The sequence below is a fragment of the Perna viridis genome, chromosome 2 (assembly GCF_037379345.1).
Source record: "Perna viridis isolate PV_CMFRI_1.1 ecotype Kerala chromosome 2, ASM3737934v1, whole genome shotgun sequence".
In the NCBI taxonomy this organism is placed as follows: domain Eukaryota; kingdom Metazoa; phylum Mollusca; class Bivalvia; order Mytilida; family Mytilidae; genus Perna; species Perna viridis.
In genome coordinates this window covers 35,146,831-35,169,571 of record NC_142446.1, presented here as the reverse complement: position 1 = coordinate 35,169,571, position 22,741 = coordinate 35,146,831, and the positions used below count along the sequence as shown (strand labels likewise).

Here is a 22,741-nt window from a genome sequence, read left to right as displayed (position 1 = left end):
ACCGACCGACGGACGGATGGACGGACAAGGTGATTCTAATACGCCATCCACTTGTTGAGTGGCTGTATAAAATAGATAATTTCATCATACGTTATCATGTATTGAAAGATGCGCTTAGCCGCCTTTTTCAACGTGTATAGTTTTCGAATGAAGTAAAAAAAAAAAACGACTGGATAAAAACATGAGCACCCGTCCGGTCCGGAAAAAGACCGACTTGTAATGTGATAGCAAGGAAACATGTGGTGTACTGGAGAATAAATTATTTACGTACATTCTTTGCGAATTATATTTTTTCATCCAAAACACTACAAAGGCGTGTACTGCATTAATTTTTAAATTCCTACTTAACTGTTAACATTACTTGGTTTGGATTTGCTTGTTTTATAATAGGAGTGACGTTACACTAACATGTTAGTATAACTACTAAATAAAATTGTCAACTAACATCATTGTGTCTTAGATATGCATACCTGATTGCTATGGAAACCAATTTCAGCGATCCCGTTTATGTGTGGAATAGAGAACTAGCGGAGGCTCTTATTCCGAACAATGTGATTCTGGTTTTATACTTGCTTTTTGGAATAAGTGGAAATATTTTGGTCATACTAGTATATACGTTTCAAATGAAGAAACAATCAGAAGATCGGTACTTTATTCCAGTTTTAGCCGTGTCCGACCTTTTCGCTTGTATCGTGTGTGCTTCAATGGCTATAGCACTGAACCTGATGCAGACAGAGTTCACCAACGACAAGTTATGCAAAGCTTTGTGGTTTTTTGCGGCAGCTTCTACATGCATGTCTGTCATGCTATTGACAATCATAGCAATCCATAGATATCTAAAAGTATGTCGTCCGCTGAGAACGCAAATGTCACTTACATGGAAACGAACAGCACTTTGTATTGCGTTCCTTGTGTCGGTTCTGGTAGGAAGCCCAGCAGCAGTTTTGTATGGTTCAGTAGAATTTTCAAGTCCTGACAGAAATATTACTGGGCTCCGTTGCAGTAAATTGAAGAATGTAAATAAGCTCGGGTCCTTGGTTTATAGTGGGATCGTTGCTATAATTTTGCTGACTTGCATTATATCGCTAGTTGTCTTTTACGGAAAAATAGGAAGGACTATATTTGTTCATTTTAGACATATGAAAAAGGCTGGAATTTATAAATCTAAAGTGAGTAAGGACCAAACCAGTGGAAATGACTCAAAGTCGTATGAGCTTTCGAGTGGACCTTCAACTGGTGTAACTCGTATTGAACTTGATAATACTGTGGGGCAAACATCGCTTGGCAATAGTAAATTATGTGATCATCTTGTCAGGGACAATGATACTTCAACCAATGGAACAGAATGCCCGGTCAAAAAGGGGAAGTCGAAACCGAAGCCGGACCCGGAAGAGAGAAATCGCACAGTTATGTACAAGTTTACTCTCATGTTTATGATTATAACAATAGTTTTCTTAATTTGTTACCTTCCCAAAGTAGCTTTGATGGCTATGGAAGGCAGAAATGCAAAGTTTTGGGAAAGTCTACCTCCAAATGTTCGCAATGGGGTTCTTTTTGCCTACCGGCTTTATATATTGAACAATGTAATTAATCCCTACATTTATGCATTTCTCGATGAACAATTCAGAACTGATGCAAAGCGACTTCTCCGATGTAGTAAAACTTAAGTTAATATTCGTTATTCTTAATGAACAGATTGTGTGATTTGTTAGTTTAAATAGTCTTTTTTTTACTTTATAAAAGAGTCAGTGGAAATGTTGGATGCAGATATATTCAAACACAGGGGCTTTCTCCCACTATCAAATATGCAACCTGAATAGTACAGTATATAACACGAGCAGGGTGTTCCCATATTTGGGGGTACCGTGCTTCAACTCATTTTTATTCCCAATAAAATCGAACATATTCCTATTAACTGCTCTGCAACTACTAAACAAAAGATGAATCTAATAAATAAACACAGGTATCGCCACCAAATACTTCAAATTAGATCAAAACAAGTAAAGGATTAATTTTATACATTCAAACTCAGTATTTCTACAATCCGAAACTACTCTGATCTTGAGACTGCTACTACGATGACACCAGAAAGCGCGGGAAAATGTATTTTCCTAGTGCTCTCCCAAGCAATATGATAAGTCCCAAGTTAACCCAGTTTGTCTAGCGATGTCAAAGTTTCAGTAGTCTCAATTTCGGTCAAAGCTATTTTTCAAAAATGAGAAAAAAATGAAAAAATGAATTACTATTTAATTTTTAAAAAATCATTCGTTGCACCGTTTTACATTTTTGTCAGTGTTTTTAATAAAGTTCCTGTCAAACTCTAACCTTTTCAAAGACACACACCGGGATGGCAGGTCAACTGTATTAGAAAAATGGCAGATTGATAGGAATTTTAAAATTGTTTAACTTAAGGTTACTTAATTGGAGCTGTTTGTTTTGCCTTTCTCTGTGGCAAGATACAAAAGGAGAATAAAAGACTATTGAAGCAATAAAAAATAGGGATCATTCGGAATCATTTATACTTCATTATGACTGCATAATCAACAATTGCCCTTCAGTTTCCATATAATTGTAATGATAATTTGTTATCTTATGTCAGTCAAAAACATTTACGACAGTCTAAGATAATATTGTACTTGATTACGAAGGAATATTGTCAAGGTTATTTTAGTCTATTTTTCTAATTAAAAATGTCGGATTTCAATAAATATCAGACATAAGCTGAAACTTATAAAGTGCTGTGTGTTGATGTATCGGATGATCTCAAAATTACGGTTCATTGAACGCATATTCATAAACACGTACATGTACTACATGTTGATACTTGTACAAGTGATTCGGATCAAAATACAGTCAAGTACTTGTTTATTACGCAATAAAAATATAAATCAAACACAACAAGTGAGTAGTGTACATGTCGTAATTCTTCTGCACGACAAGTTAAAGTAGATAAAGGAAGAACGTAATTAAATTTAAGAGATTCAAAAGGAGAAAACGACCATTCCTGTAATCGGCATAAATGATCCTCTTCTCAGTAATATCATTACATTTAACTTTAATTTTATAAATATGCCACCACAAAAATTTCCCTGTCCGGTCCGGAAAAAGACAATACACCCAAATAATACATTCTATACGGATGTCCAAAGTAATTTCCTCTGGTGGTGAATGAAATTTGTGGTTTACTGATGAAGAATCATAATTTTACCGGTATTTGTAAGAATAATGCAAGTAATCACAATTATAATCGTTTTAATATAAGTTAGCGTTATGCTTTTTTAGTGATGGAACTGACAAGAAATTGCAATATGAAGTATTTGAGACAGTACATATACATATAAATATATACAACGTCTCAGAATGTGACGACTCTATTCGCTGCACTGCGCCTTCGGATCAAATTGATACAGGAAAGATAACGTTATATGTTATGTTGTGACATGCATCATTAATTTGATCCTCTATCCTACATAATAACATCTAGATGAACTGTTTTAGTACTACCATACATCTCGTACTAAGTTACAGCCCTAGATAAATCCTACGAGGAGGAATGACCCGACCAGCGAAAGCTATATTTTTTATAGCCTAGCTGGCCGAGTGGTCTAGGGCGCTGGACTTAGTGCAGGCGGTGTTGCCATAGATGTCACGGCGGTACGAGTTCGAGACCCGGGGAGGGAACGACCAAAAAATTTGCTTCGCAAATTTGACAGTTCTAACATCGTTGGAAATTTTTCAGACCCTTATATATATATATAAAGAACAATACAAGATTTTTGATTTTCTAATCTCAAGATGAACAGTAGCATGATATACGTCCGATAAAACTAGTGTGTTTTGTTAATTACAGTAAATTTACATAGTGAAATGCAAAATTGACTTTGAATTTTAATTTTTAAATAACACTTAATGTGACCCGTCCCCCCCCAAAAAAAAAGTGTTAATTATCTCCCTTTAACAGAAAAATGATTACTAGTGCAGTCCATTGTTTTTCCGTGCCTAAAAGACCTACACCATGTAGTAATTGGTAAATTCAAGACTGTCTGAGAATTATATTTAACAATAAATTAAAAACAATAACATGTAATCTCCCAACTTACAAATCCTCTGCATGATTCTTAAGTGGGCAGCAATTACAAATGATTTCCCATCATACGTACATGTAAACATTTCTGTGTATTCCACTTAGTGTGTTAAGACATTCAGATGTAATTCATATTCATAAGTGAAAAGTTCGGATAGGATAATTGTGAATATGATTATTGTTTTAAAATGTAATATCAATTAAGCTTAATATACTTATGGAAATACTCTATTAAATGATTTAAGGCATTCCAATGGATACCAATTTCAGCGATCCCCTTCATGAGTGGAATAGAGAACTAGCAGAGGCTCTAATTCCGAACAATGTCATTTTGGCTTTATACTTGCTTTTTGGAATAAGTGGAAATATTTTGGTCATACTAGTATATAATTTTCAAATGAAGAAACAATCAGAAGATCGGTACTTTATTCCAGCTTTAGCCGTGTCCGACCTTTTCGCTTGTATCGTGTGTGCTTCAATGGCTATAGCACTGAACCTGATGCAGACAGAGTTCACCAACGACAAGTTATGCAAAGCTTTATGGTTTTTTGCGGCAGCTTCTACGGCCATGTCGGTCTTACTACTGACGATTATAGCAACTCACAGATACCTGAAAGTCTGTCGCCCGCTAAGAACACAAATGTCACTTGCATGGAAAAGAACAGCTCTTGGCATCGCGTTCGTTTTGTCCGTTATTCTGGGTAGTCCCGCGGCAGTCTTGTATGGTTCAGTAGAATTTTCGAGCCCTGAAAGAAATATAACAGGGCTACGTTGCAGCAAATTAAGGGATGTGAGTAAAGCAGGGTCGTTGATTTATAGTGGGTTCGTTTCTATAATTTTACTGACTTGCATTATATCGCTTTTTGTCTTTTATGGTAAAATAGGGCGAACTATATTTGTTCACTTTAGACATATGAAAAAGGCTGGGATTTATAAATCTAAAGTGAGTAAGGACCAAACAAGTGGAAATGACTCAAAGTCAAATGAGTTATCGAGTGGAACTTCAACTGGGGTAACTCATATTGAACTTGACAATTTGGTTGTGTCACTTGGAAATGATAGCAAGTCGTGTGCACATCTGGTCAAGGAAACTGGATCATCTGATATTGGAAATCCAGTTAAAAAAGGAAAGTCTAAACCAAAGCAGGATGCAGAGGAGAGAAATCGTACAGTTATGTACAAGTTTACTCTTATGTTCATGATTATTACAATAGTATTTTTAATTTGCTACCTTCCTAAAGTAGCCCTGATGGCAATGGAAGGCAGAAATGCAAAGTTTTGGGAAAGTCTCCCCATAAATATTCGCGTCGGAATTTTGTTTGTGTACAGACTATATATCTTGAACAATGTTGTAAATCCCTACATTTATGCATTTTTAGACGAAAAATTCAGGAAAGAGGCAAAACGTCTTCTTCAGTGCTTAAAAACATGAATAAAAGCGCATAAATTGTGAGTTTACTTGTTCTTTTGTTTGGAAAATCAGGTAAAATCGCGAGTTGCAGTTGCATCGACATTAAATTCCAGGATTTGACAAAGAAGGAACGTAGTTTAGCTAGATCCTTTAACCTCAGTTTCCGCTATATAGATGACATATTATCGTTAAACAATTCTAGTTTCGGGCATTTTATACATCGCATCTACCAAAAAGAACTAGAGACAAGAGGCTCCCAGGAGCCTGAATTGCTCACCTGGTTCAAGTTTGTCTTTCAAGGGTAATAAATTTAACAAGGAGATGTTCAACAATTTTGACTTAAGGATACTGGTAGGACTTATCATAAGGATCAATTCAGCTATTGAAAGTTTCTTTCTATCTATTATAGGTTTCAAGATATTGGCTGAAAACTGTAAAAAAAAAAATCATCTTTCAAGGGCAATAACTCTGACAAGGAGTCGCCTGATCCCTATGCTCTTTTTTTAGTAACGGCGGCCATGTTTTTCGACGAATCAAAAATCCCCACATCAGTTCTATGCAGGATACCCCAAGGAACATTTATACCAAGTTTGGTTCTAATTAGTCAAGTAGTTTCAGAGGAGAAGAGTTTTGTATCATTGTTAACGACGACGACGAACGACGACGGACCCCAAGTGATGGCAATAGCTCACATGGTCTTTGGTCAGGTGAGCTTAAAAAAGGATACTACAGACAATGTGAAGTCAGCCTCATATCTTGACCTATACTTAGAGATCTATGTTAAAGGAAAATTATTGACCAAACTTTACGATAAACGTGATGACTTTTCATTCCGTATTACCAATTTACTTTTCATCTGTGGCAACATTACTTCAGCACCTGCGTATGGAGTTTTCATATCACAACTCATGCGTTATGCCAGATCTTGCTGTAATTACGTAGACTTTTTGTATCGCGCTAGACTACTTACAATTAGGCTTCTGGAACAGGGTTATGTTGCTACGGGATTGAAGTCATCACTACAGAAGTGGATCGTTAGGATGTATCCTTCTGCACCATGAAAACGGATTTTTTTCAATGTGTCATGGTTTCCCTTTCCTCTTTCGTCTACCCTGGACTTGACTTTTTATGGGCAAATCGGCAGGTGTTTCTTGAAAAGCAGAGGACGCTTATCCTACCGGTGCACTTGGTTCATGCTCCCAGTTTTTTTTTTGGAATCCGAGTTGCTCATTTACTTTTGCTACTTTGTATCTTTTATTTTAGTTATTTTATGTTCTGTGTTTTGTGTATTTGTTTTCCACGTCTGGTCTTTGTCTTTGGATTTCATTCTTTCGATTTCCGCAAGAATCTTGGTTCCCTTTATTACCATGAAATATAAGAAGCTAAAAGATAGATTGACAAATGAAATACACAACAATATTTAGACACACTTATAATATGATATTAACATCTCCTTTGAATGGGACATTTTTTACAACTAAGTACATGGGACAAAATTAATGTTTTTTTTCACATTTGTAAATTATTTTGTACCGGTTCCACCTCGGTGTTTAAAATTGAATCTATTTTAAGAAGTCATATAACAGATTTAAGAATTGAATAACATAACATTGCAGAAATGGGAGAACATGTTATGGCTGGTTTTAATTTTTTTGGTGTCATGATAAGGGTTCTGACAGTGACGTGTCTCCTTGTAGGTCACTGAGATTTTCTGTGAGTTACATGTAGCACATTCAAAATCTAGAACAAACTGTGTATCTTAACAAAAAAATTGAAAGTGTGTATGCTGACATATGAACAGCGATTGTGATTTTTTTTCTCGCAATTCCGAATGGCTGAATTTGTGGATTTCACATTGGTCTTTAACTGCGAATTTACTGGAAGACTAACGACGTTAAAACCAGTTTAGTTAGTTAAAATTTATGCGTATATAAATATGAAAGGCATCTCAAATGATCTAATGTCAATATTTTATTATTTTTTTTAATTTCTGTCTACTTTGCTCCAACTGCGATTTCTTTTGTCTTACACCAGTTGACCTTTATTTAAATGGAGAATTTGGAATAGAATTGAATATAAAATTAGTGTGTTATGAGTTATACATCTACAATCTATCCGCTCCAGACTATGTCTAAGATTTCATATACAGTTTATAGTCCTGCAGCCTCTGCAACAGCTTAATGTTACACAATAAAAAATACTAGCCCTCGCATTAATTTCTAACCTTTACATGCAGATATGAATGTTATTAGTTTATCGATAACAAGATAACTTAGCATTTCCGGGAGGCTATATCTGAAACATGCTATTAAATTGTCCCATTTGAGTTGGTTTTTCGAATTATGACGAGGATCATGAAATTTAATCAAATATTTAGACAGATTTCTCCTGATTTACATAAACACATTTTCCCCTATTTTATGCCATTGAACACATTATACAGGATGGCCCTGAACGTCTGATAAAAGTAATATCATCAGATTTAATTGAGTAACGTAAAGCTATATGCTAAATTATAGCATCCAACGACTTTGTCTCGTAAGAATCCTTCCGTACTCGTCTTCATTTCGTAAATGAAATTTAAAAGACAGCTGATAAAATATAGTGGTTGCAATATCCTGAAAATAGGATTAAATCACGTGGAATGTCCTTAAAAGTGCTTTTACGCGTCCCTTAGTCCCAGATACCCAGATAAATCTTCTTTGATCTGGTGTTTTCGACTTCACTCGGAATCATGATTCACACACAAATACACATGCACTAAAAATAATGAAATAAAAAAGCGCACCTTGTCGTACTAGGTATCCCCTTACTCGTACAGTTTGATGGGGAAGTCAAATGAAACGGGAACGTGATATCCAACAGAAAACAAAATCGCTTACAACATATGGCCCGTCTATCAAAATGTACGTGCATTACGTTCCAACTTTTAAATCAATGCATTGCATTGGCAGCCAAATTTTTTGTGAGAAAAATTGTCTGTGTATAATAATTCCATTAAGTGAAAAATAACTTCAGCGTTCGTCCCAAAAGACAGGGATCAATAGATATCCGACAGCAACCAAAATCGTTGCCTAATCTATATATAATGCCACTAACAAATTCGAAATCAATCCATCCATTGGGAATTGAAAGAAATTGCTACGAACTTCGAACGAACAGATTTACGGATGGACAAGGTGATTTCAATAAACCATCGTCTAGTTGAGTAGCTTCATAGATACTCCAAAGCATATAACCTAGTTACACTAACTCCTAACATTCATATCGATCATCCATATCATGATTTATTGAGTAATCATTTGATTTTTATAGGGACCAGGATGAAAAATTCCATCGCGCTCGAAATCTGAGAAAACATAATTAGGTTCTGCCGTTTTTCTCCAGCACTTGAATTATTTTGATAAAACAAACAATAGTATATATAAGGACAAACAGAGATCAGGACTGCATTTTTTCATATGGTCTGCTCTGCCGCTTTAGTTCAGGTAATTCTGGATCTTGCATTTTTTATTTCAAACTTCCCCCTTGGATAGGTCCCCGACCCATATTAATCGAATGGTAGTTCCATTGACATGTAGTAGAGTACAACTTGGTCATGATAGGGAATTTGTACATTTTTTCATACATGAATTAGCAGCGATCCACAAATAGTATGGAACGAACCACCGTATGTACCACCCCAAACAAACTTTACAAGGGTGTTAGTTACAAAAAGGCAGAAACGAAAAAGGAACGCAATTATAATGAAAATTAGAGATTTCGCACACCACACCTTATTTTGAATCACACACGAGTATCCGTTTTAAACATACTCGATTTAATTACTAGTTTAACAGTTTAAGGTAAGAATTTAATAACCATAACCCTTTCCGTTTCCGTGTTTTAATAATACTCACAAGTAAAAATTACAGTTTTAAAATCAATAGGTATTTTATTGATAACATTATGACTGTGCACATCTTAGGATAACAAATGTAACATAATGGCATCATTAATACACAAAAAAATCATAACAATTGACAGTCATTATTTTCAGGGCAAAGGGAAACAATTCTACTAAAGCAAAGACACAGAGAGAGACACTAAAATCGTATTCCAGGACCATATTATACACAGTATAATTTGTAGAAGTACTGTCATATCTAGGAAACATATCTGAATTGAACCTTATATTATTTTTATTTAGTCACTTTTCAGCCATTTTAAGAAACCCTTATTTTAGAATAACAAATTTCAAACAAGCGGCTGCTAGGAGCCTGAATCGCTCACCTGGTTAAATTTTGTTTTTTCAATAGCAATAAAATTAACAGTATGTCGTCTAATAAATTAGACTGAAGAAGTCTTTGGTAGGTTTATCATAAGGATCATTACATGGCTTAACATATAAACATGAAAATTTGACCACAGACAGATCTCATAATGAACACTTTTACTCCACCTAAGAATTTGGCTAAACCTAACGAATTTGGAGATATATGTGAAAAACTATTGTCTGACCCTATGTTCTATTTTTAGTAACGGCGGCAATGTTTTTTGACCTATCAAAAATCTAAAAATAACTTTTGTGCAAGATACCCCAAGAAACATTCATACTAAATTTGATTCCAATTAGTCAAGAAGGGACAGAGGAGAAGAATTTTGAAAAACTGTTAACAGACGATGACCATGAAGACGACTGACATCAAGTCATGGCAATAGCTTACATGGCCTTGCACCAGATGAGCTAAAAAATAGTGCCACTGAACCCATTAACTTAAAGGCTAACCTAAATCTTTGGTTTAGAGGGTGAATTTAGGACAAAAATGTTGTCAACATACATCATTATTATTAAAGGTAAATATCCTGATACTAATTAAAGTATAACCAGATAACAGCACAACAAATTGCAAGTTTCAGATCATACCTCATAATGTATCATTTATGTCAAAGGAAATTTAATGTCCATCTTTCTAACACAGTGATTGTACACGTATTACTGATCCTAAATAAACTACAAATGAAATTGTTATTTGCTTGATTCTAAGTCATCAAATCATTCTAATTTTATCATTACTAGGATAAAAATCAATCAACAACAAAAAACAAGACTTCTGTCTGAGTTCAGTATAGAAGTGTTTATTCTCTCTCCTTTGTGTTTTGCGAATATATAAATATCCATTGTCTTTTTAACTGATTAGTTTCATCTATGGGGTATGCAGTTATTGATCTGTAAAACCATTATGCAATTAGAAATTGCATGTGCAAGACATTTTTATTGATTTGCCTGATTTGTCTGCGGAGTAGTGCACATACATTACATCTAAATGCAAAATACATTCAGTGATAAATGCAAGACAGTGGACATCAAACAAATATTAATGAGAAATAATTTCAAATAGACTAAAATAAACAAATAATTTCAGAGACAGAAATTATATAAAAAAAGGTATTTATCTAAAATAAGGAATTATTTACTTAGTCACAGACAAAAGTATAATTTCCCTATGAATGTGTTTTTGAATATTTAGCTGCAATTAAGCACACAGTAATCTCACCCCTTCATTTCAACTGCTCAAAATTATAGGAATAATTGGAGAACAATCATAATTAAGGAGATTTTTCTTTTCATGCCAATGATTGTACTAAAAATTATTTAAACACCTCAAAGCTCATGATGTGAGGACAGATGTAGAAGCTGGCATAGAAGGCTTTATTTAACAAGAGAAAAAACAATGTTTACTTTAGGTAAAATTCTCTTTTCTTTCTAACACATTACGGCAGCTTTGTTTTGACAGTTATGCTTGTATCATAAGACTTTAAAATTAATTATAAAAAAGATCAAGTGAAACCTGCTTCATTTGTTTGACATCATACAAGAATTTATGAAAGACAACTCTTGCAAATTGGAGGTAACTTGTAATAAATCCACATACAGCACGGAAAATTCCAGTTACAATAAATATTCGACTATCAACAGTAAAAGTAGAAATGTATAAATAAATATCACAGATATATCATAACAATACAACCAAATAATAAAATTTAAAAAAGTATAAAAGTAACAAAATACGGTAGGCACAGAAATCAGCAGCTATTTAAGACATTCTGATATGACAGTATATGATCAAATTCACAAAAAAATTGTGTGAAAATGACCCAAGTCAAAACTAAGTTTTGATGTGTTACTACAACATTTGAAATAAAATTTTACATATCACAAACTTTTAATCATACTTTAATAGGCGATAAGTTTAGTTATAAATACTGATAAATAATCAGAAAGTATATTTTTTATCAATGGGTTCATTTTGACACAGAAAAATGATTCACATTTTATTCAATGACGAGCAACCTTTCTAATTGGCACAAAAATCAGCATGAGTCATTTTTAAAGTAACAAATTTCAAATTAAGAAACAGATGAATTCATCTTCTTATATTGCTAATAAATTTTCAATTTACTCTATATGAATTGTATACAATTAGCAGAATTGCACATTCAGAAGATAAAACAAATAAATATAAATTTAAAAATCTGTATGTACAAAAATAGTTTTAACTTAAAAACATCTTATATTTTAACTAATCAAATGCATCATCACACATAACTGTAATTATCAACATACACCCAAGGAGGATAGTTTGGTCTTCTTCTCTGACTTTTTTCCGAGGTAATTTTTCTGGGATCAATTCCTAAAATTGTGACTTCTCGCTTTCCTCTAGCACTAGAACTAAGCCCTTTTTGACCAATCTGTAAAAAAGAAATGTGTCTATAAAGCCAATCTAATACTAAGGCAACACAATCAATATACAATCTATCCCTAAACTTTATACAATATCAAAATCATTTTAAAAACAAAAACAGAACAATATGTCAGAATTAACCATGGACTTTCATACACAGTTATGTAGAACAAGACGAAACTTGTCATAAATGTATAATCTAGTCACATGCAAATACTTATGAAGGGTAGGTTTCAGGTAAGTGAACAGCTTGTTCTTATTAACAATCATGGAAACTAGCTTGTATTTGCCCTATGAAAAATAATCACATCGAACAATTGTTGCCTGAAAATGAAAACAAATATTGTTGATTTAAAATTTATCTCAACACACACATAAGAATCATGTCACTTTAAAACAAGTTTTTCCAAGTTAATATAAATAATATATGGTTACGATATTGCATAAAAATACTGTAATAGAAATTTTAAAATATGTGTAACCTTTCTTCTTACTCCACTCATCCAAAGATCAACAAATTATAATATCCAATGAACCTTTATAATTCCTCCAAACAAATCAGAAAGACAAACAAATTTTTAATTCATTCAGACAGTTGTATTCCAAATGATACTTTAGCTATAACTAAGTAAAATTTGGTGTCCACAGTTAAAAAATTCCTTTTACAGAATACATATATTCCTATGTCTATAAGTTTAAAACAAAGACATCAAAGCAGGCAAATATAGGAGAAAAAGATTATGTTTAGTTGGAAACACTTGTACTTGGAATTTTTTTCTGTAAGTAATGCAATATGAAATGGAAGATCATATATTAGGAACTGGGAGTTGTATGAATTCTTATCTGTGCAATGTAATTCTTCAACAAGTTTAAGAAGTGCAAATTATTGGACAGTGTAAATATCTGAAAATGTTTTCTCAACTGCACACAAAAAAAAAATTAAAAGTAAGGTAAACTCAGTATATTAAGGTGAAATTGGACCCTTTATTCTTCTGAAACTTATGGCTTTGAGTCCATGCATACTTTAACAAGATGAACAAAACTGAAACATCTAAAATTTCCTTTCCTTTCCTGTAAATGTATATACTACACAATTTGGTCATAATAACTGATCAAAATAGCCTGTTCTCTTAAATATTGCCTTACAAGGACATTAAGTAGCCCTTAAACATAAAATACATATATCTGGACCAATAAGACCCACATTATCAGTGATATGCTTAAGCATTTCTGTTATGAATTCATTTTTTTTTTTCAGTGTCTAATTTAATGAAGCTGATTTCAATATTTTCCATTTTTTTTTACATTATGGAACTTGCAACTAATATGTAAGGCCAAAAATACTGAATCACAATCAATTAAAATCAAATGGTCAAAATACGCCACAAAAACTCAACATTTATTTCCCATTAGATTGACTTCATACATTTTTTATTTTTCATTTTCAGTATAATAAAACATATATCCTCCCAAAATACAAGATTACATTTAACCCCTCTCCCCACCCAAAATTAAAAAAAAAAAAACACATATCAAACAAAACACGACACACAGTGCTTTCATCACATTAAAACATGTGCATCAACTTTTTTTATTTATCTGTTTTCTATTTCTTTGCTATTTTGTGTAATATTTTTCTACATTTATTGTATTTTCTATCTGTTTACTTTGTTTCTTCTTTGTCCCAAGATTTTCCTTCAAATATCAATCTACCCATGGTAACCCTCAACTTCACTTATGACGTCATCCTCGATCATTAAACTTCCTCTTTTTTGACAGAATATTCATAAATAAAAATATAGAAAGTTTTAAAAGCCCATTATAAGACACAAGTTACATGTAAATCAAAGTTAATAAGCAGTTCGCAAGAGATGTGCCGACAAACCACACACAAATTCCTAGTAATTGCAATAAAAAAGGTAAAATTTATTAAAAATATACTGATTAAATTAGAAAGAACATGACACAGGGAGGAATAGTGTGGTAACAAACAAGGGAAGCTCATGTTGTGCAAGTAGGAAGCGTTCACCTACAATTATCCATTTTTATTTTGTTATGGAGTCTTTAATCTGAAATAAGTCATTATAAATGTTTTAGTCAAGGAAACTGGTTTCCTGTAATATGACAATTTAAGTATATAGACATCGGAAAGAGATCCAGCGTACATCATTGCTGATATAATAAAAGCACTTCGACAATGTTCTTAATTGGAAAAAAAACCTTAAAAACGACAATGCATTGTTATATAACTTGAAGATTAAGATGTGAGAAAGCAATAATACAGGGAAAGCTGCACAGACATCAAACTTCCATCAATTACAGGTAAAAAAAGAGGGGGAAAAGATGGAAGACTGAACTTCCAACAACAGTAGACAAGTGGGGTAGTAGAAACTGAACCTGGAAGCTGAGAAGAAAAAAGCAAATAATGGGATTCAATCAACTACAGCTACAAGGACAGTTTCTTTTGAAGAATATCTGTAATTGGTTCAAATTATTCATTGATTTTGCACTTTCACCAGTTATGATGAAAGGCAACCTATCAATCTGTAATAAAACAAAAAATCCGCCAATCAAGAAAACTAATGAATCAAATAAAAAGTGATTTACAAAGTACACAACTTTCAATCAAAATTGTTCATACAAAAAAGACATTATAGAGCAACATTCATTGTATACTAGGCTAATATGTAAATTTAAAAGCTGCCTTTAAAATCTAGCACTTCTGAAAAGACACACTGTAAACCAGGAAATTTTTGTGCCATCTTTTTTGCTGTTTCTGTGATCAATGTTTTAAATTCACAAAAATTAAAGCATAATGTTCTTTGAAAAAAAATATTCACAGCATTTTTATGTTTGTGTTACAGATATTATTGTGAAAATAGCAAAAATAAAACTGCTACAAAAATTTGGCAGTTCACAGTATTTTGATCTTATTGCCTCTTTAAAAGGCATTATCATAGTATTAGCCCTATGAAATCAAGGTAAAAGCAAAGCATTGCGAATCAATGCATATCAGTGTGATACACAAACCCATTAGAAGTGGAAAAATCTATACAATTACTACAAAATATGAAAGAGACATTAGTAGAACTATTACTGTTTCAGTGCCCAATTCCTTGTGCCACAAAAGTGAGTACATTCTATTTTTTTATTAAGAGTTACCTGGTGGTTTTAAAGAAATTTCTTAGACTCATTGATTTTGTTTTTTTTTCCTTTTTAGGTTTGATACACCTTAACCTGGCCTCAGATTTTCAAAGTAATGCAAAGAGACACAATAAAATGACACCCAGTTGTTCCAAGTTTCATGATAATCTTATGTTTTCTGCCTTATATGGTATAACATACACACAAACAAGTATTTCCTTTTTTCTCTATAAATAAGGGCTATATTTAAATATAAAACAGGTAGATTGACACTCTTTATAATAGGCCAAAAATTATGAAAAACATGACAACTGATATAAAAATGAGGCAAAGTTACATCAGGATAACTAAGTGATCCTTTTCTTTCAGGATTTACTTGCCAGAAGATGCTTATTTTAATGACAATAATTTTTTTTCAGGATTTACTTACCAGAAGATACTTATCTTTAATGACAATAATTATTTTTGCAGTTACTGGTTCTTTTTATTTACATTTATTACAAAAGGAATGAACTCACAGTCAGACATTATGGTTTCTTGCCTCACCAAAGATAACGGAACAATAAACAGTTTTTTGATAAAATAAAAACAATTGAAGTTTAAGTATATTTGTATTTAATTGCTAGAAGATAAACATTTCCTTCAATTCATTTAGGTAGTCACATGAGTCTAGGTACTTTTATTTTCTAAGTGAAGTGTTCACTGTCCTTCCTATCCTACCCGATACATTTAACCAGTTGGTTCTGATGTTATTTCCCTTCGCATGAGATTTCCAAATGAGTTGAATGAAAGCAGTTACAAAAAAAGATTACTGTCACAAGACTTTTTTTGACACAAATACCTTAAATTCAGAAATTATTGTATGTATCTATAATAGCGCAATGTTAATGTTATTCGTCGTAGTATGCTTCGCCAAAGTGTGATTATAATTTGCTATTTCCTAAAAGGAATTTCAATGAGGCCTATTATACATTCAAAATTTTCCTATCAATGAGAGCATCACAATAATTTCTAAATTTACAGACTTAATTACAAAGATGGTACTAATAAATTTGTCACAAGAACAAAAAATTAACATGAGGAAGAGATGGTCATACACAGGCACACTTACTGTACATCTTTGAACAACACTTAGTATTAATATATGTTTTGTTGTTATTTTGCTCATGACACACCTAAGGTTTTGTAGTGAATAGGGGGAGATAAATAGTGATAGCTGAGAGAAATAATAAAAAATGTGTTTAATGATGGTGATCAAAAACATACTGCATGTCCAACAGACATACTAACCAAAATTAAGTACTTTAGTGGACAAATAACTCCTCAAAAAAGAAACCATAAATCTTTCATGGAAAAAGTTGAAAATTTCTTAAAAATTAAATATTATGTACCTAATTTACAACACACAAAAAACAAAGTAATTAAAACATCTATGAATAATGAGATTGCCAAAGGCAATAAACAATATATTGCTGTCATTGCCAGAATTTGCTTAAAAGGTAAATGCATCCTCATTTTTGAAATATACCAAAAACCATGTTAAGGCTAAATTTGTCCTTTCTGATAGACCCTTCTTAATTGTTCAAAATAAAAATAAGAACATCATATGCACATGTATGACAGCTTCATGCTGATTCAACTTCATAACATCATTTTATAACTAATAGATCAAATGTAATAGGGAAACAAACAATTTTTCAAAGATTCTGCCGGACTCATAAAATGGGAAAATTTTTATATAAAAACACATACTGATACATTTTGAAACAAGGAAATGGAGGCTGTCACATTTGTTCAGATTTAACAATAAATACTTACACTAATCCTCAATGCCTTTTTGTCCTTATTGAGGTCATTAACAGTGAGTTTTCCTTTACCAAGCTGCGTGTGAGGAGTAGGACTGTCTGATTTTCCCTTTCTTTCACCTTTTGGAGAAGGACTTCTGGATCTCCCTAAAAATGCAGTTAAGTCATGCTTTTATACTAAAACAATTCCAATGGAAGGAGTGTAATTGATGAGCTCGAAAATTTTGCCCCTAAGGATGAAAATATTATTAATTGAATTTTTCTAAAATTTTGTTTAAATCAAGACACAACTGATACTTTAGAAATATATGAATGTTCAATCTACCTTTATCAATCTATATTTGAAAATCATAAACACAATGCATAAAATAAATAAATTAAGTATAGCCATTCTTAAGTGCCTATCCCATGACAGCACTATAAAACTAGATGATCTTTAAATACTTAACAGAGCTAATGTGGAATTTCTCTAAAGCTCTGAAGAACAGCTTTATCAATGTTAAGTTAGTTGTCAAATAATTACACAAGATGAGATATTGTCTACATTGTATGATTTATGAACTTTTCCTACAAATCATTATGTTACCAAAAATTAATGTTACTGCTACTAACTCCCTTGACAGGGTTCCAACAAAATAGAAACAGATTGCATAACCTACACAGTGAATCCTATCTAAACCAAACCACCTTTGGACTGTATTTAGACAGGTACTGTATTTGGTGTCCCCAGGATCAAAATACATTTTAACTGATATAAAAGGGCTTAAAATTGTGTCTGGTTTAGACAGGTAATTATATTACATATGGTTTGGTGTAGACAGGTTTTACTGTACATCTTCCACTAATCAATGCTTATAATGCTATACATGTATTACAGTGAGGCAAACTGAACAACTTTTTAAACACATCTTACCTGTTATTAATGCAATAATTTACTTTGAAGTAGATTGCATATCTATCAATTTTCAAGAATTTCAAATTTTATACCAAAGACTAACAGCTACCCACTGCTTAAAAAAAAAAAAAAATCAACTCTTTTTTTTTTAAATAAAGGTGATATAAGCATAAAAAAATTTTGTAGGAAGATTAAATACGAAGTTGTAAAAATATAAATATAAATAAGTTAAAAAGTGCATTGATAAATCACATGCTCAAACAATGGAGTCAAAAGAACTCGAAAAGCTGTAATGCAAGAAGAAAAAATACTTGAATATGCCAATATTTTCTTCCATTTTTCAAAGGATTAACTGAAAAGAATCTGGAACAAAGATCCATACACAAGCATACAAAAGACAATATATCGCATCAACAAGATTTTTAATCAAAGGGATACTGTAGCACTGGATTTCGACATGATAGAGGATTGGTCAAGCAAAATGTGTAAGCAAAATATGTACAAATATTTGTTGAAAAAAAAACCCTCCCCTTTAATTCTATGACAGTCTGGCATACATTATAAGAAAATTGATAATTGGAATATCCTGGAAGTTTTCTGAAGGAAGACAGTTACATTTCCTACTACATTATTAACTTCAAATCATTTAATACAGATAAAATTGCCGGAAAGTATTTTTTAAACCATATTGGTGTGTTTTCCTGTAATAAAGTCAATCTAAAATTTTAATAGGAAATGATATCTTAAAACCTTTCTAAATGCAGGATGGTTTATAACACACCCAAGACAACTATTCCATTTGCCATTATTCTTTATATCTCACACTTATAATACTTCTATGATGTTAACAAATGACAACATTATTGAATACAACGACCTTGCCAACAGTTAAAATAATACCAGTTTTGGAGGTTTCACATCAAGAAGAAAATAATGACTGGCCCGATTGGGCTTGCTGTGAAACTTTCTGTCTAAACTTCAAGAATAAATATTTAAAATTATCATGAAAAGAACTTTTTATGTTGTTCACATTCAATATCATTGAAAAGTTCATATTTTAAAAAGAAAATTAAGATATTTCATATCACACAGAATAAGAATTACATTAAATTTCTTTAAAACTTAACTGATTTCTTTTTTTTCAATCTTTTGTATAAATTTTAAAAAAGCTGATAAAAAATAAGACATTTCATATTGCACAGTGCACTGGAAATTCTTGTTAAAGTACAAACATGTCAGGTAAGTAAAAAAAAACTAAGACAGCAAATTAAAACAGATACCTCCAAAAAAACAAAAACAAAAAATAACAAATCTGTACATTTTTTTGAGTGGATCAATCTATCATCTTGATCATCTCTCAACAACCAAAAAATCCAATATCCAGAGGAACAGGAGATACTGATTTGTAGACATTTTAGGAGCAGGTGCTTCTAGACAAGCAGAGAACACTTACCAGACTGGTGCATCTGATTCATGACCCCAGTTTTAGTGGAGTCTTAAGTTGCTTATTTACTATTGTTACTTTGTGTGTATTATTATAGTTACTTTATGTTCTTTGTTGTTATTGTCTGTTTTCCATGTCTGGTCTTTGTCCCTGGATTATAATCTTTTGAATTCCACTAGAATCTTGGTTCCCTTAATTACTTTTTTGTAGAGCTAATCAAAGTTTACCGAATTTTAATGTATAATCTTACTGCTGAGAAATGAATCAACAGAAAAAAAGGGAGTGAAAATCAAAAATAGAATAGAAAATCATGGAATGTTGTGTTGTCATGGAAACAGTTTGACATACTTTAATGATGTATTTGTGCAGAGATTATATAAATAACTCAATGATGAGCTAGGTCACTGTACAGTACACATAAAAATGAGTCAGACAAAACTGCTCTGAGCAAAACTTACTAAAAGAAGTTTATATTTTTAAAACTTGAATAAAAGCAACATTTTTGCCAATTAAGCATTGTATACTTGACTGATGGAGTTTGCGTCTTTTGTTCAGAATTTTTCTTTTGCCTGGGGCTGAATCCCAGTTATGCAATTTTGTATTTTATAGAAAATTCAACAAAAGCAATATTTGTTTATCAGCTATCAAGATCTACAGATTCATTAGAAATTGTTTGTTAAGTTAGTAATCTTTAAAAAAAATGAATTCAGAAAAAGGAAACAAATAAAGAATGTATTGAACTGAAAAATTTCCAGTTAGGTTCTTTTGATTTAACTATAGAATAACAACTTTCATATTAACACATTTTTATTTTGAAATTTTCTGTCAATTTCTATAAATATTAGGCCAAGTAACTTATATGGTAGATTCTACTCCAACCTTTGCAAAAAAATATGGAGTGGGTGGGAAGATTTTATTTCTTATTTTTTATGTCTTACCAAATATTTTGTATCAAAATTATAGCTATTTGAAGTATAGACATATTCTAAATCAATAGCCAAATCATTTTCAGAGAAGAAACATTGTTTTAATCACCAAGAAATGAAAGATTCGTGTGTTATATTATCTCAATACTAGAAACTGATACTAAAAATTCCTTATTTTGATAACCCAATACAATTTTTTTTAATTTATGTAACTTTTTGTAGGGATGGGACAGGATAAGAATCTACTAATTAATTTCATTTGGCCTTATCTGGAACCTCATTTGAGTATTTTGTGCAGAAAAGACTTAAAATAACTTGCAAACTAATAATAGAGACAGTCGTCAATCAAACGACAAACAGTTGTAATAATGTACATGTATTGTATCCTGCCAACCCTGAACCAAGGTAGAGAGATTGCAAAGCAACTGTATCAAAAAATCTATTAATCAAAAGTATCTGGAACAATAACTTAAAGGTAATAGGTTAAAACCTGCAGAAAATGTGCAAAGTAAAGCCAAATAAATATAATCATGGCAGTTGCTTTTTTTTAGAATTAGATTCAGAAACCAGCAAATCAAGTTTGTGTATAATTACTATATTGTGGTGTAAAGATACTGCAAGTTTCAAAAGCTTGTACTTACTCCTTGCTGTAAAGAATATAAATTGAGAAATGTTACTTGAATTAGAATAATTAAGTCAAATTGTATCATAATAAAAAAATGATAAATATATATTTTTTTTTAAATCACAATTTAGTGGTAGCTTGTAGGGTTAGTTAAAACAAATGTTTAAAGGTATTTTTTTTTATATAAAAATATATTACTCAGGTAGGTAAGAAGTCTTAAAAACTACACTCTAACAAAAACATAAAATAAGATGGAAAAAATACAAAATCTCATGCTTTTAATTATTTTCAGTTCAATTAAACCTGATTATGTAATATAAATTATGTAAATTAATATAAATCATGTAAATCAAGTGGTTCAAAGGTAGCTTGTCATAAAGCCATGCATTTTAGAGTGAGATAACAAACAACTCAAAATACTCCACAGCATTTCACATGCATTTACCTTTATTATATAAACTTTTTCAAAACTCTCTAAAATTTTCAAGATTTACAAAAATTATCATTAGACCCTAGAGTGTTTTTTTTTTTACTTTGGGCATTTTGTTAAAAAAAAAACACTTGGATGGAAAAGGGTGTACAATGGAACATACTGTATCAATCAAAAAAGGGTATAAAATATTAGAAATATTTTCCTTCAGGAATAATGTGATGTGTTTGTTACATTAACATTACTTGAAATATTTACAGCATGGAGTGAAAATATATTTCTACACCAAATAATTAAATATTGAAAACTTCTCTTTAAATCAAAACTTTGTTCATCTTACAGATTGTCTGATAAGTCATCCTCAAAACAAGTTATCAGCCTTTGAATCAAACTCTTTTACCTCACAAGACTTTAAAATGAAAATGGAAAAGCACTTTTGTAAAAGTCTAGACAATAATGCCAATAAATAGACCTATTTCTTGTATAATAATGAGTTACGGCGAGAAGATAACAGGTGGATATTATGTCTGTATCATCAATATCCTCTCAACTGTTCAATGCTGGCCTTCTCAGAAATGCAGTCATTAATGTAATACAGGGATAAGACAAGGAAAGATACCTGTAATTTTGTAATGAACTATACAGTGCTTAATGTGAATACATTAGCTTAAATTGTGATGTGTGAGCTCAATACTTCTTAGCAAGACAAAAACAGTCATTGGATTGATAAAAAACTAAAACTGTGAGTTATTGAGGATTTAAATTTCTGATGTTTAAAGCCACAGAAAAACACCACACTTGCTCAAGGTTTATTACACTTACGTGGATTACAAGTCACAATCAAGTTGCTTGGTTATATGCTAAGTGTATCCCCCTAACTTACGCTTTGTGGTTTTGCTTTTTATCATTGACATAACTTTAGTCCCAGCTGTTTTCCAGTGCTTTTTAACATTGACATCAGCAACATTAGCTGGCAAAATTAATATAAGAATGGTAGCAGTGTATTTTTAAAGTTAAATGACTAATTTATTACAATCAAAATAATATGACTTAAGGAAGGCAGGCAATCCTTTTTCTCTTTTGTTTTAAAGTAACCTCTGAACACGGTTCTAATAGATACTCTGAAATCAAACCTACATGGAAATTGAAAGAAAAACTATCATATGAGCTTACTATCTAAAGCAAGAGTTTTTTCTGTAGAATAAATAGGACATTAATTGAGCATTAAGTGATACCAACAATGTAATGGTGA

At 31.8% G+C, this 22,741-nt stretch overlaps 3 protein-coding genes across 11 annotated transcripts in view; 2 read left to right on the top strand and 1 right to left on the bottom strand.

Moving 5' to 3' along the window:
* Positions 1-201: 201 nt before the first annotated feature.
* On the top strand, positions 202-1,915 carry LOC148624812 (cholecystokinin receptor type A-like). Its single transcript, XM_088567733.1, has one exon. It carries the CDS (start codon positions 480-482, stop codon positions 1,665-1,667), a length of 1,188 nt encoding a protein of 395 aa, XP_088423859.1. The 5' UTR covers positions 202-479; the 3' UTR covers positions 1,668-1,915.
* Positions 1,916-2,052: 137 nt separating this feature from the next.
* Positions 2,053-5,537, top strand: LOC148624811 (cholecystokinin receptor-like). Its single transcript, XM_088567734.1, has one exon. The coding sequence runs from the start codon at positions 4,338-4,340 to the stop codon at positions 5,514-5,516; it is 1,179 nt and encodes a 392-aa protein (XP_088423860.1). The 5' UTR covers positions 2,053-4,337; the 3' UTR covers positions 5,517-5,537.
* A 3,872-nt stretch (positions 5,538-9,409) lies between these two features.
* The window catches only part of LOC148624810 (ankyrin repeat and MYND domain-containing protein 1-like), a 43,492-nt gene continuing 30,160 nt past the window's right edge, over positions 9,410-22,741 (bottom strand). For 6 of the 9 annotated variants that reach the window (XM_088567722.1, XM_088567727.1, XM_088567728.1 and 3 more), the window contains 2 exons: positions 17,183-17,316; positions 9,410-12,227 (listed from right to left, as the gene is read on the bottom strand). In XM_088567722.1, the coding sequence (XP_088423848.1) occupies positions 12,075-12,227; positions 17,183-17,316 (287 nt within the window). In that variant the 3' untranslated portion in view covers positions 9,410-12,074. Of the gene's footprint in view, positions 12,228-14,253; positions 14,290-17,182; positions 21,082-21,504; positions 21,534-22,741 lie in introns of those variants that run through there. The other 3 variants (XM_088567729.1, XM_088567730.1, XM_088567731.1) reach the window with 3 other exon arrangements.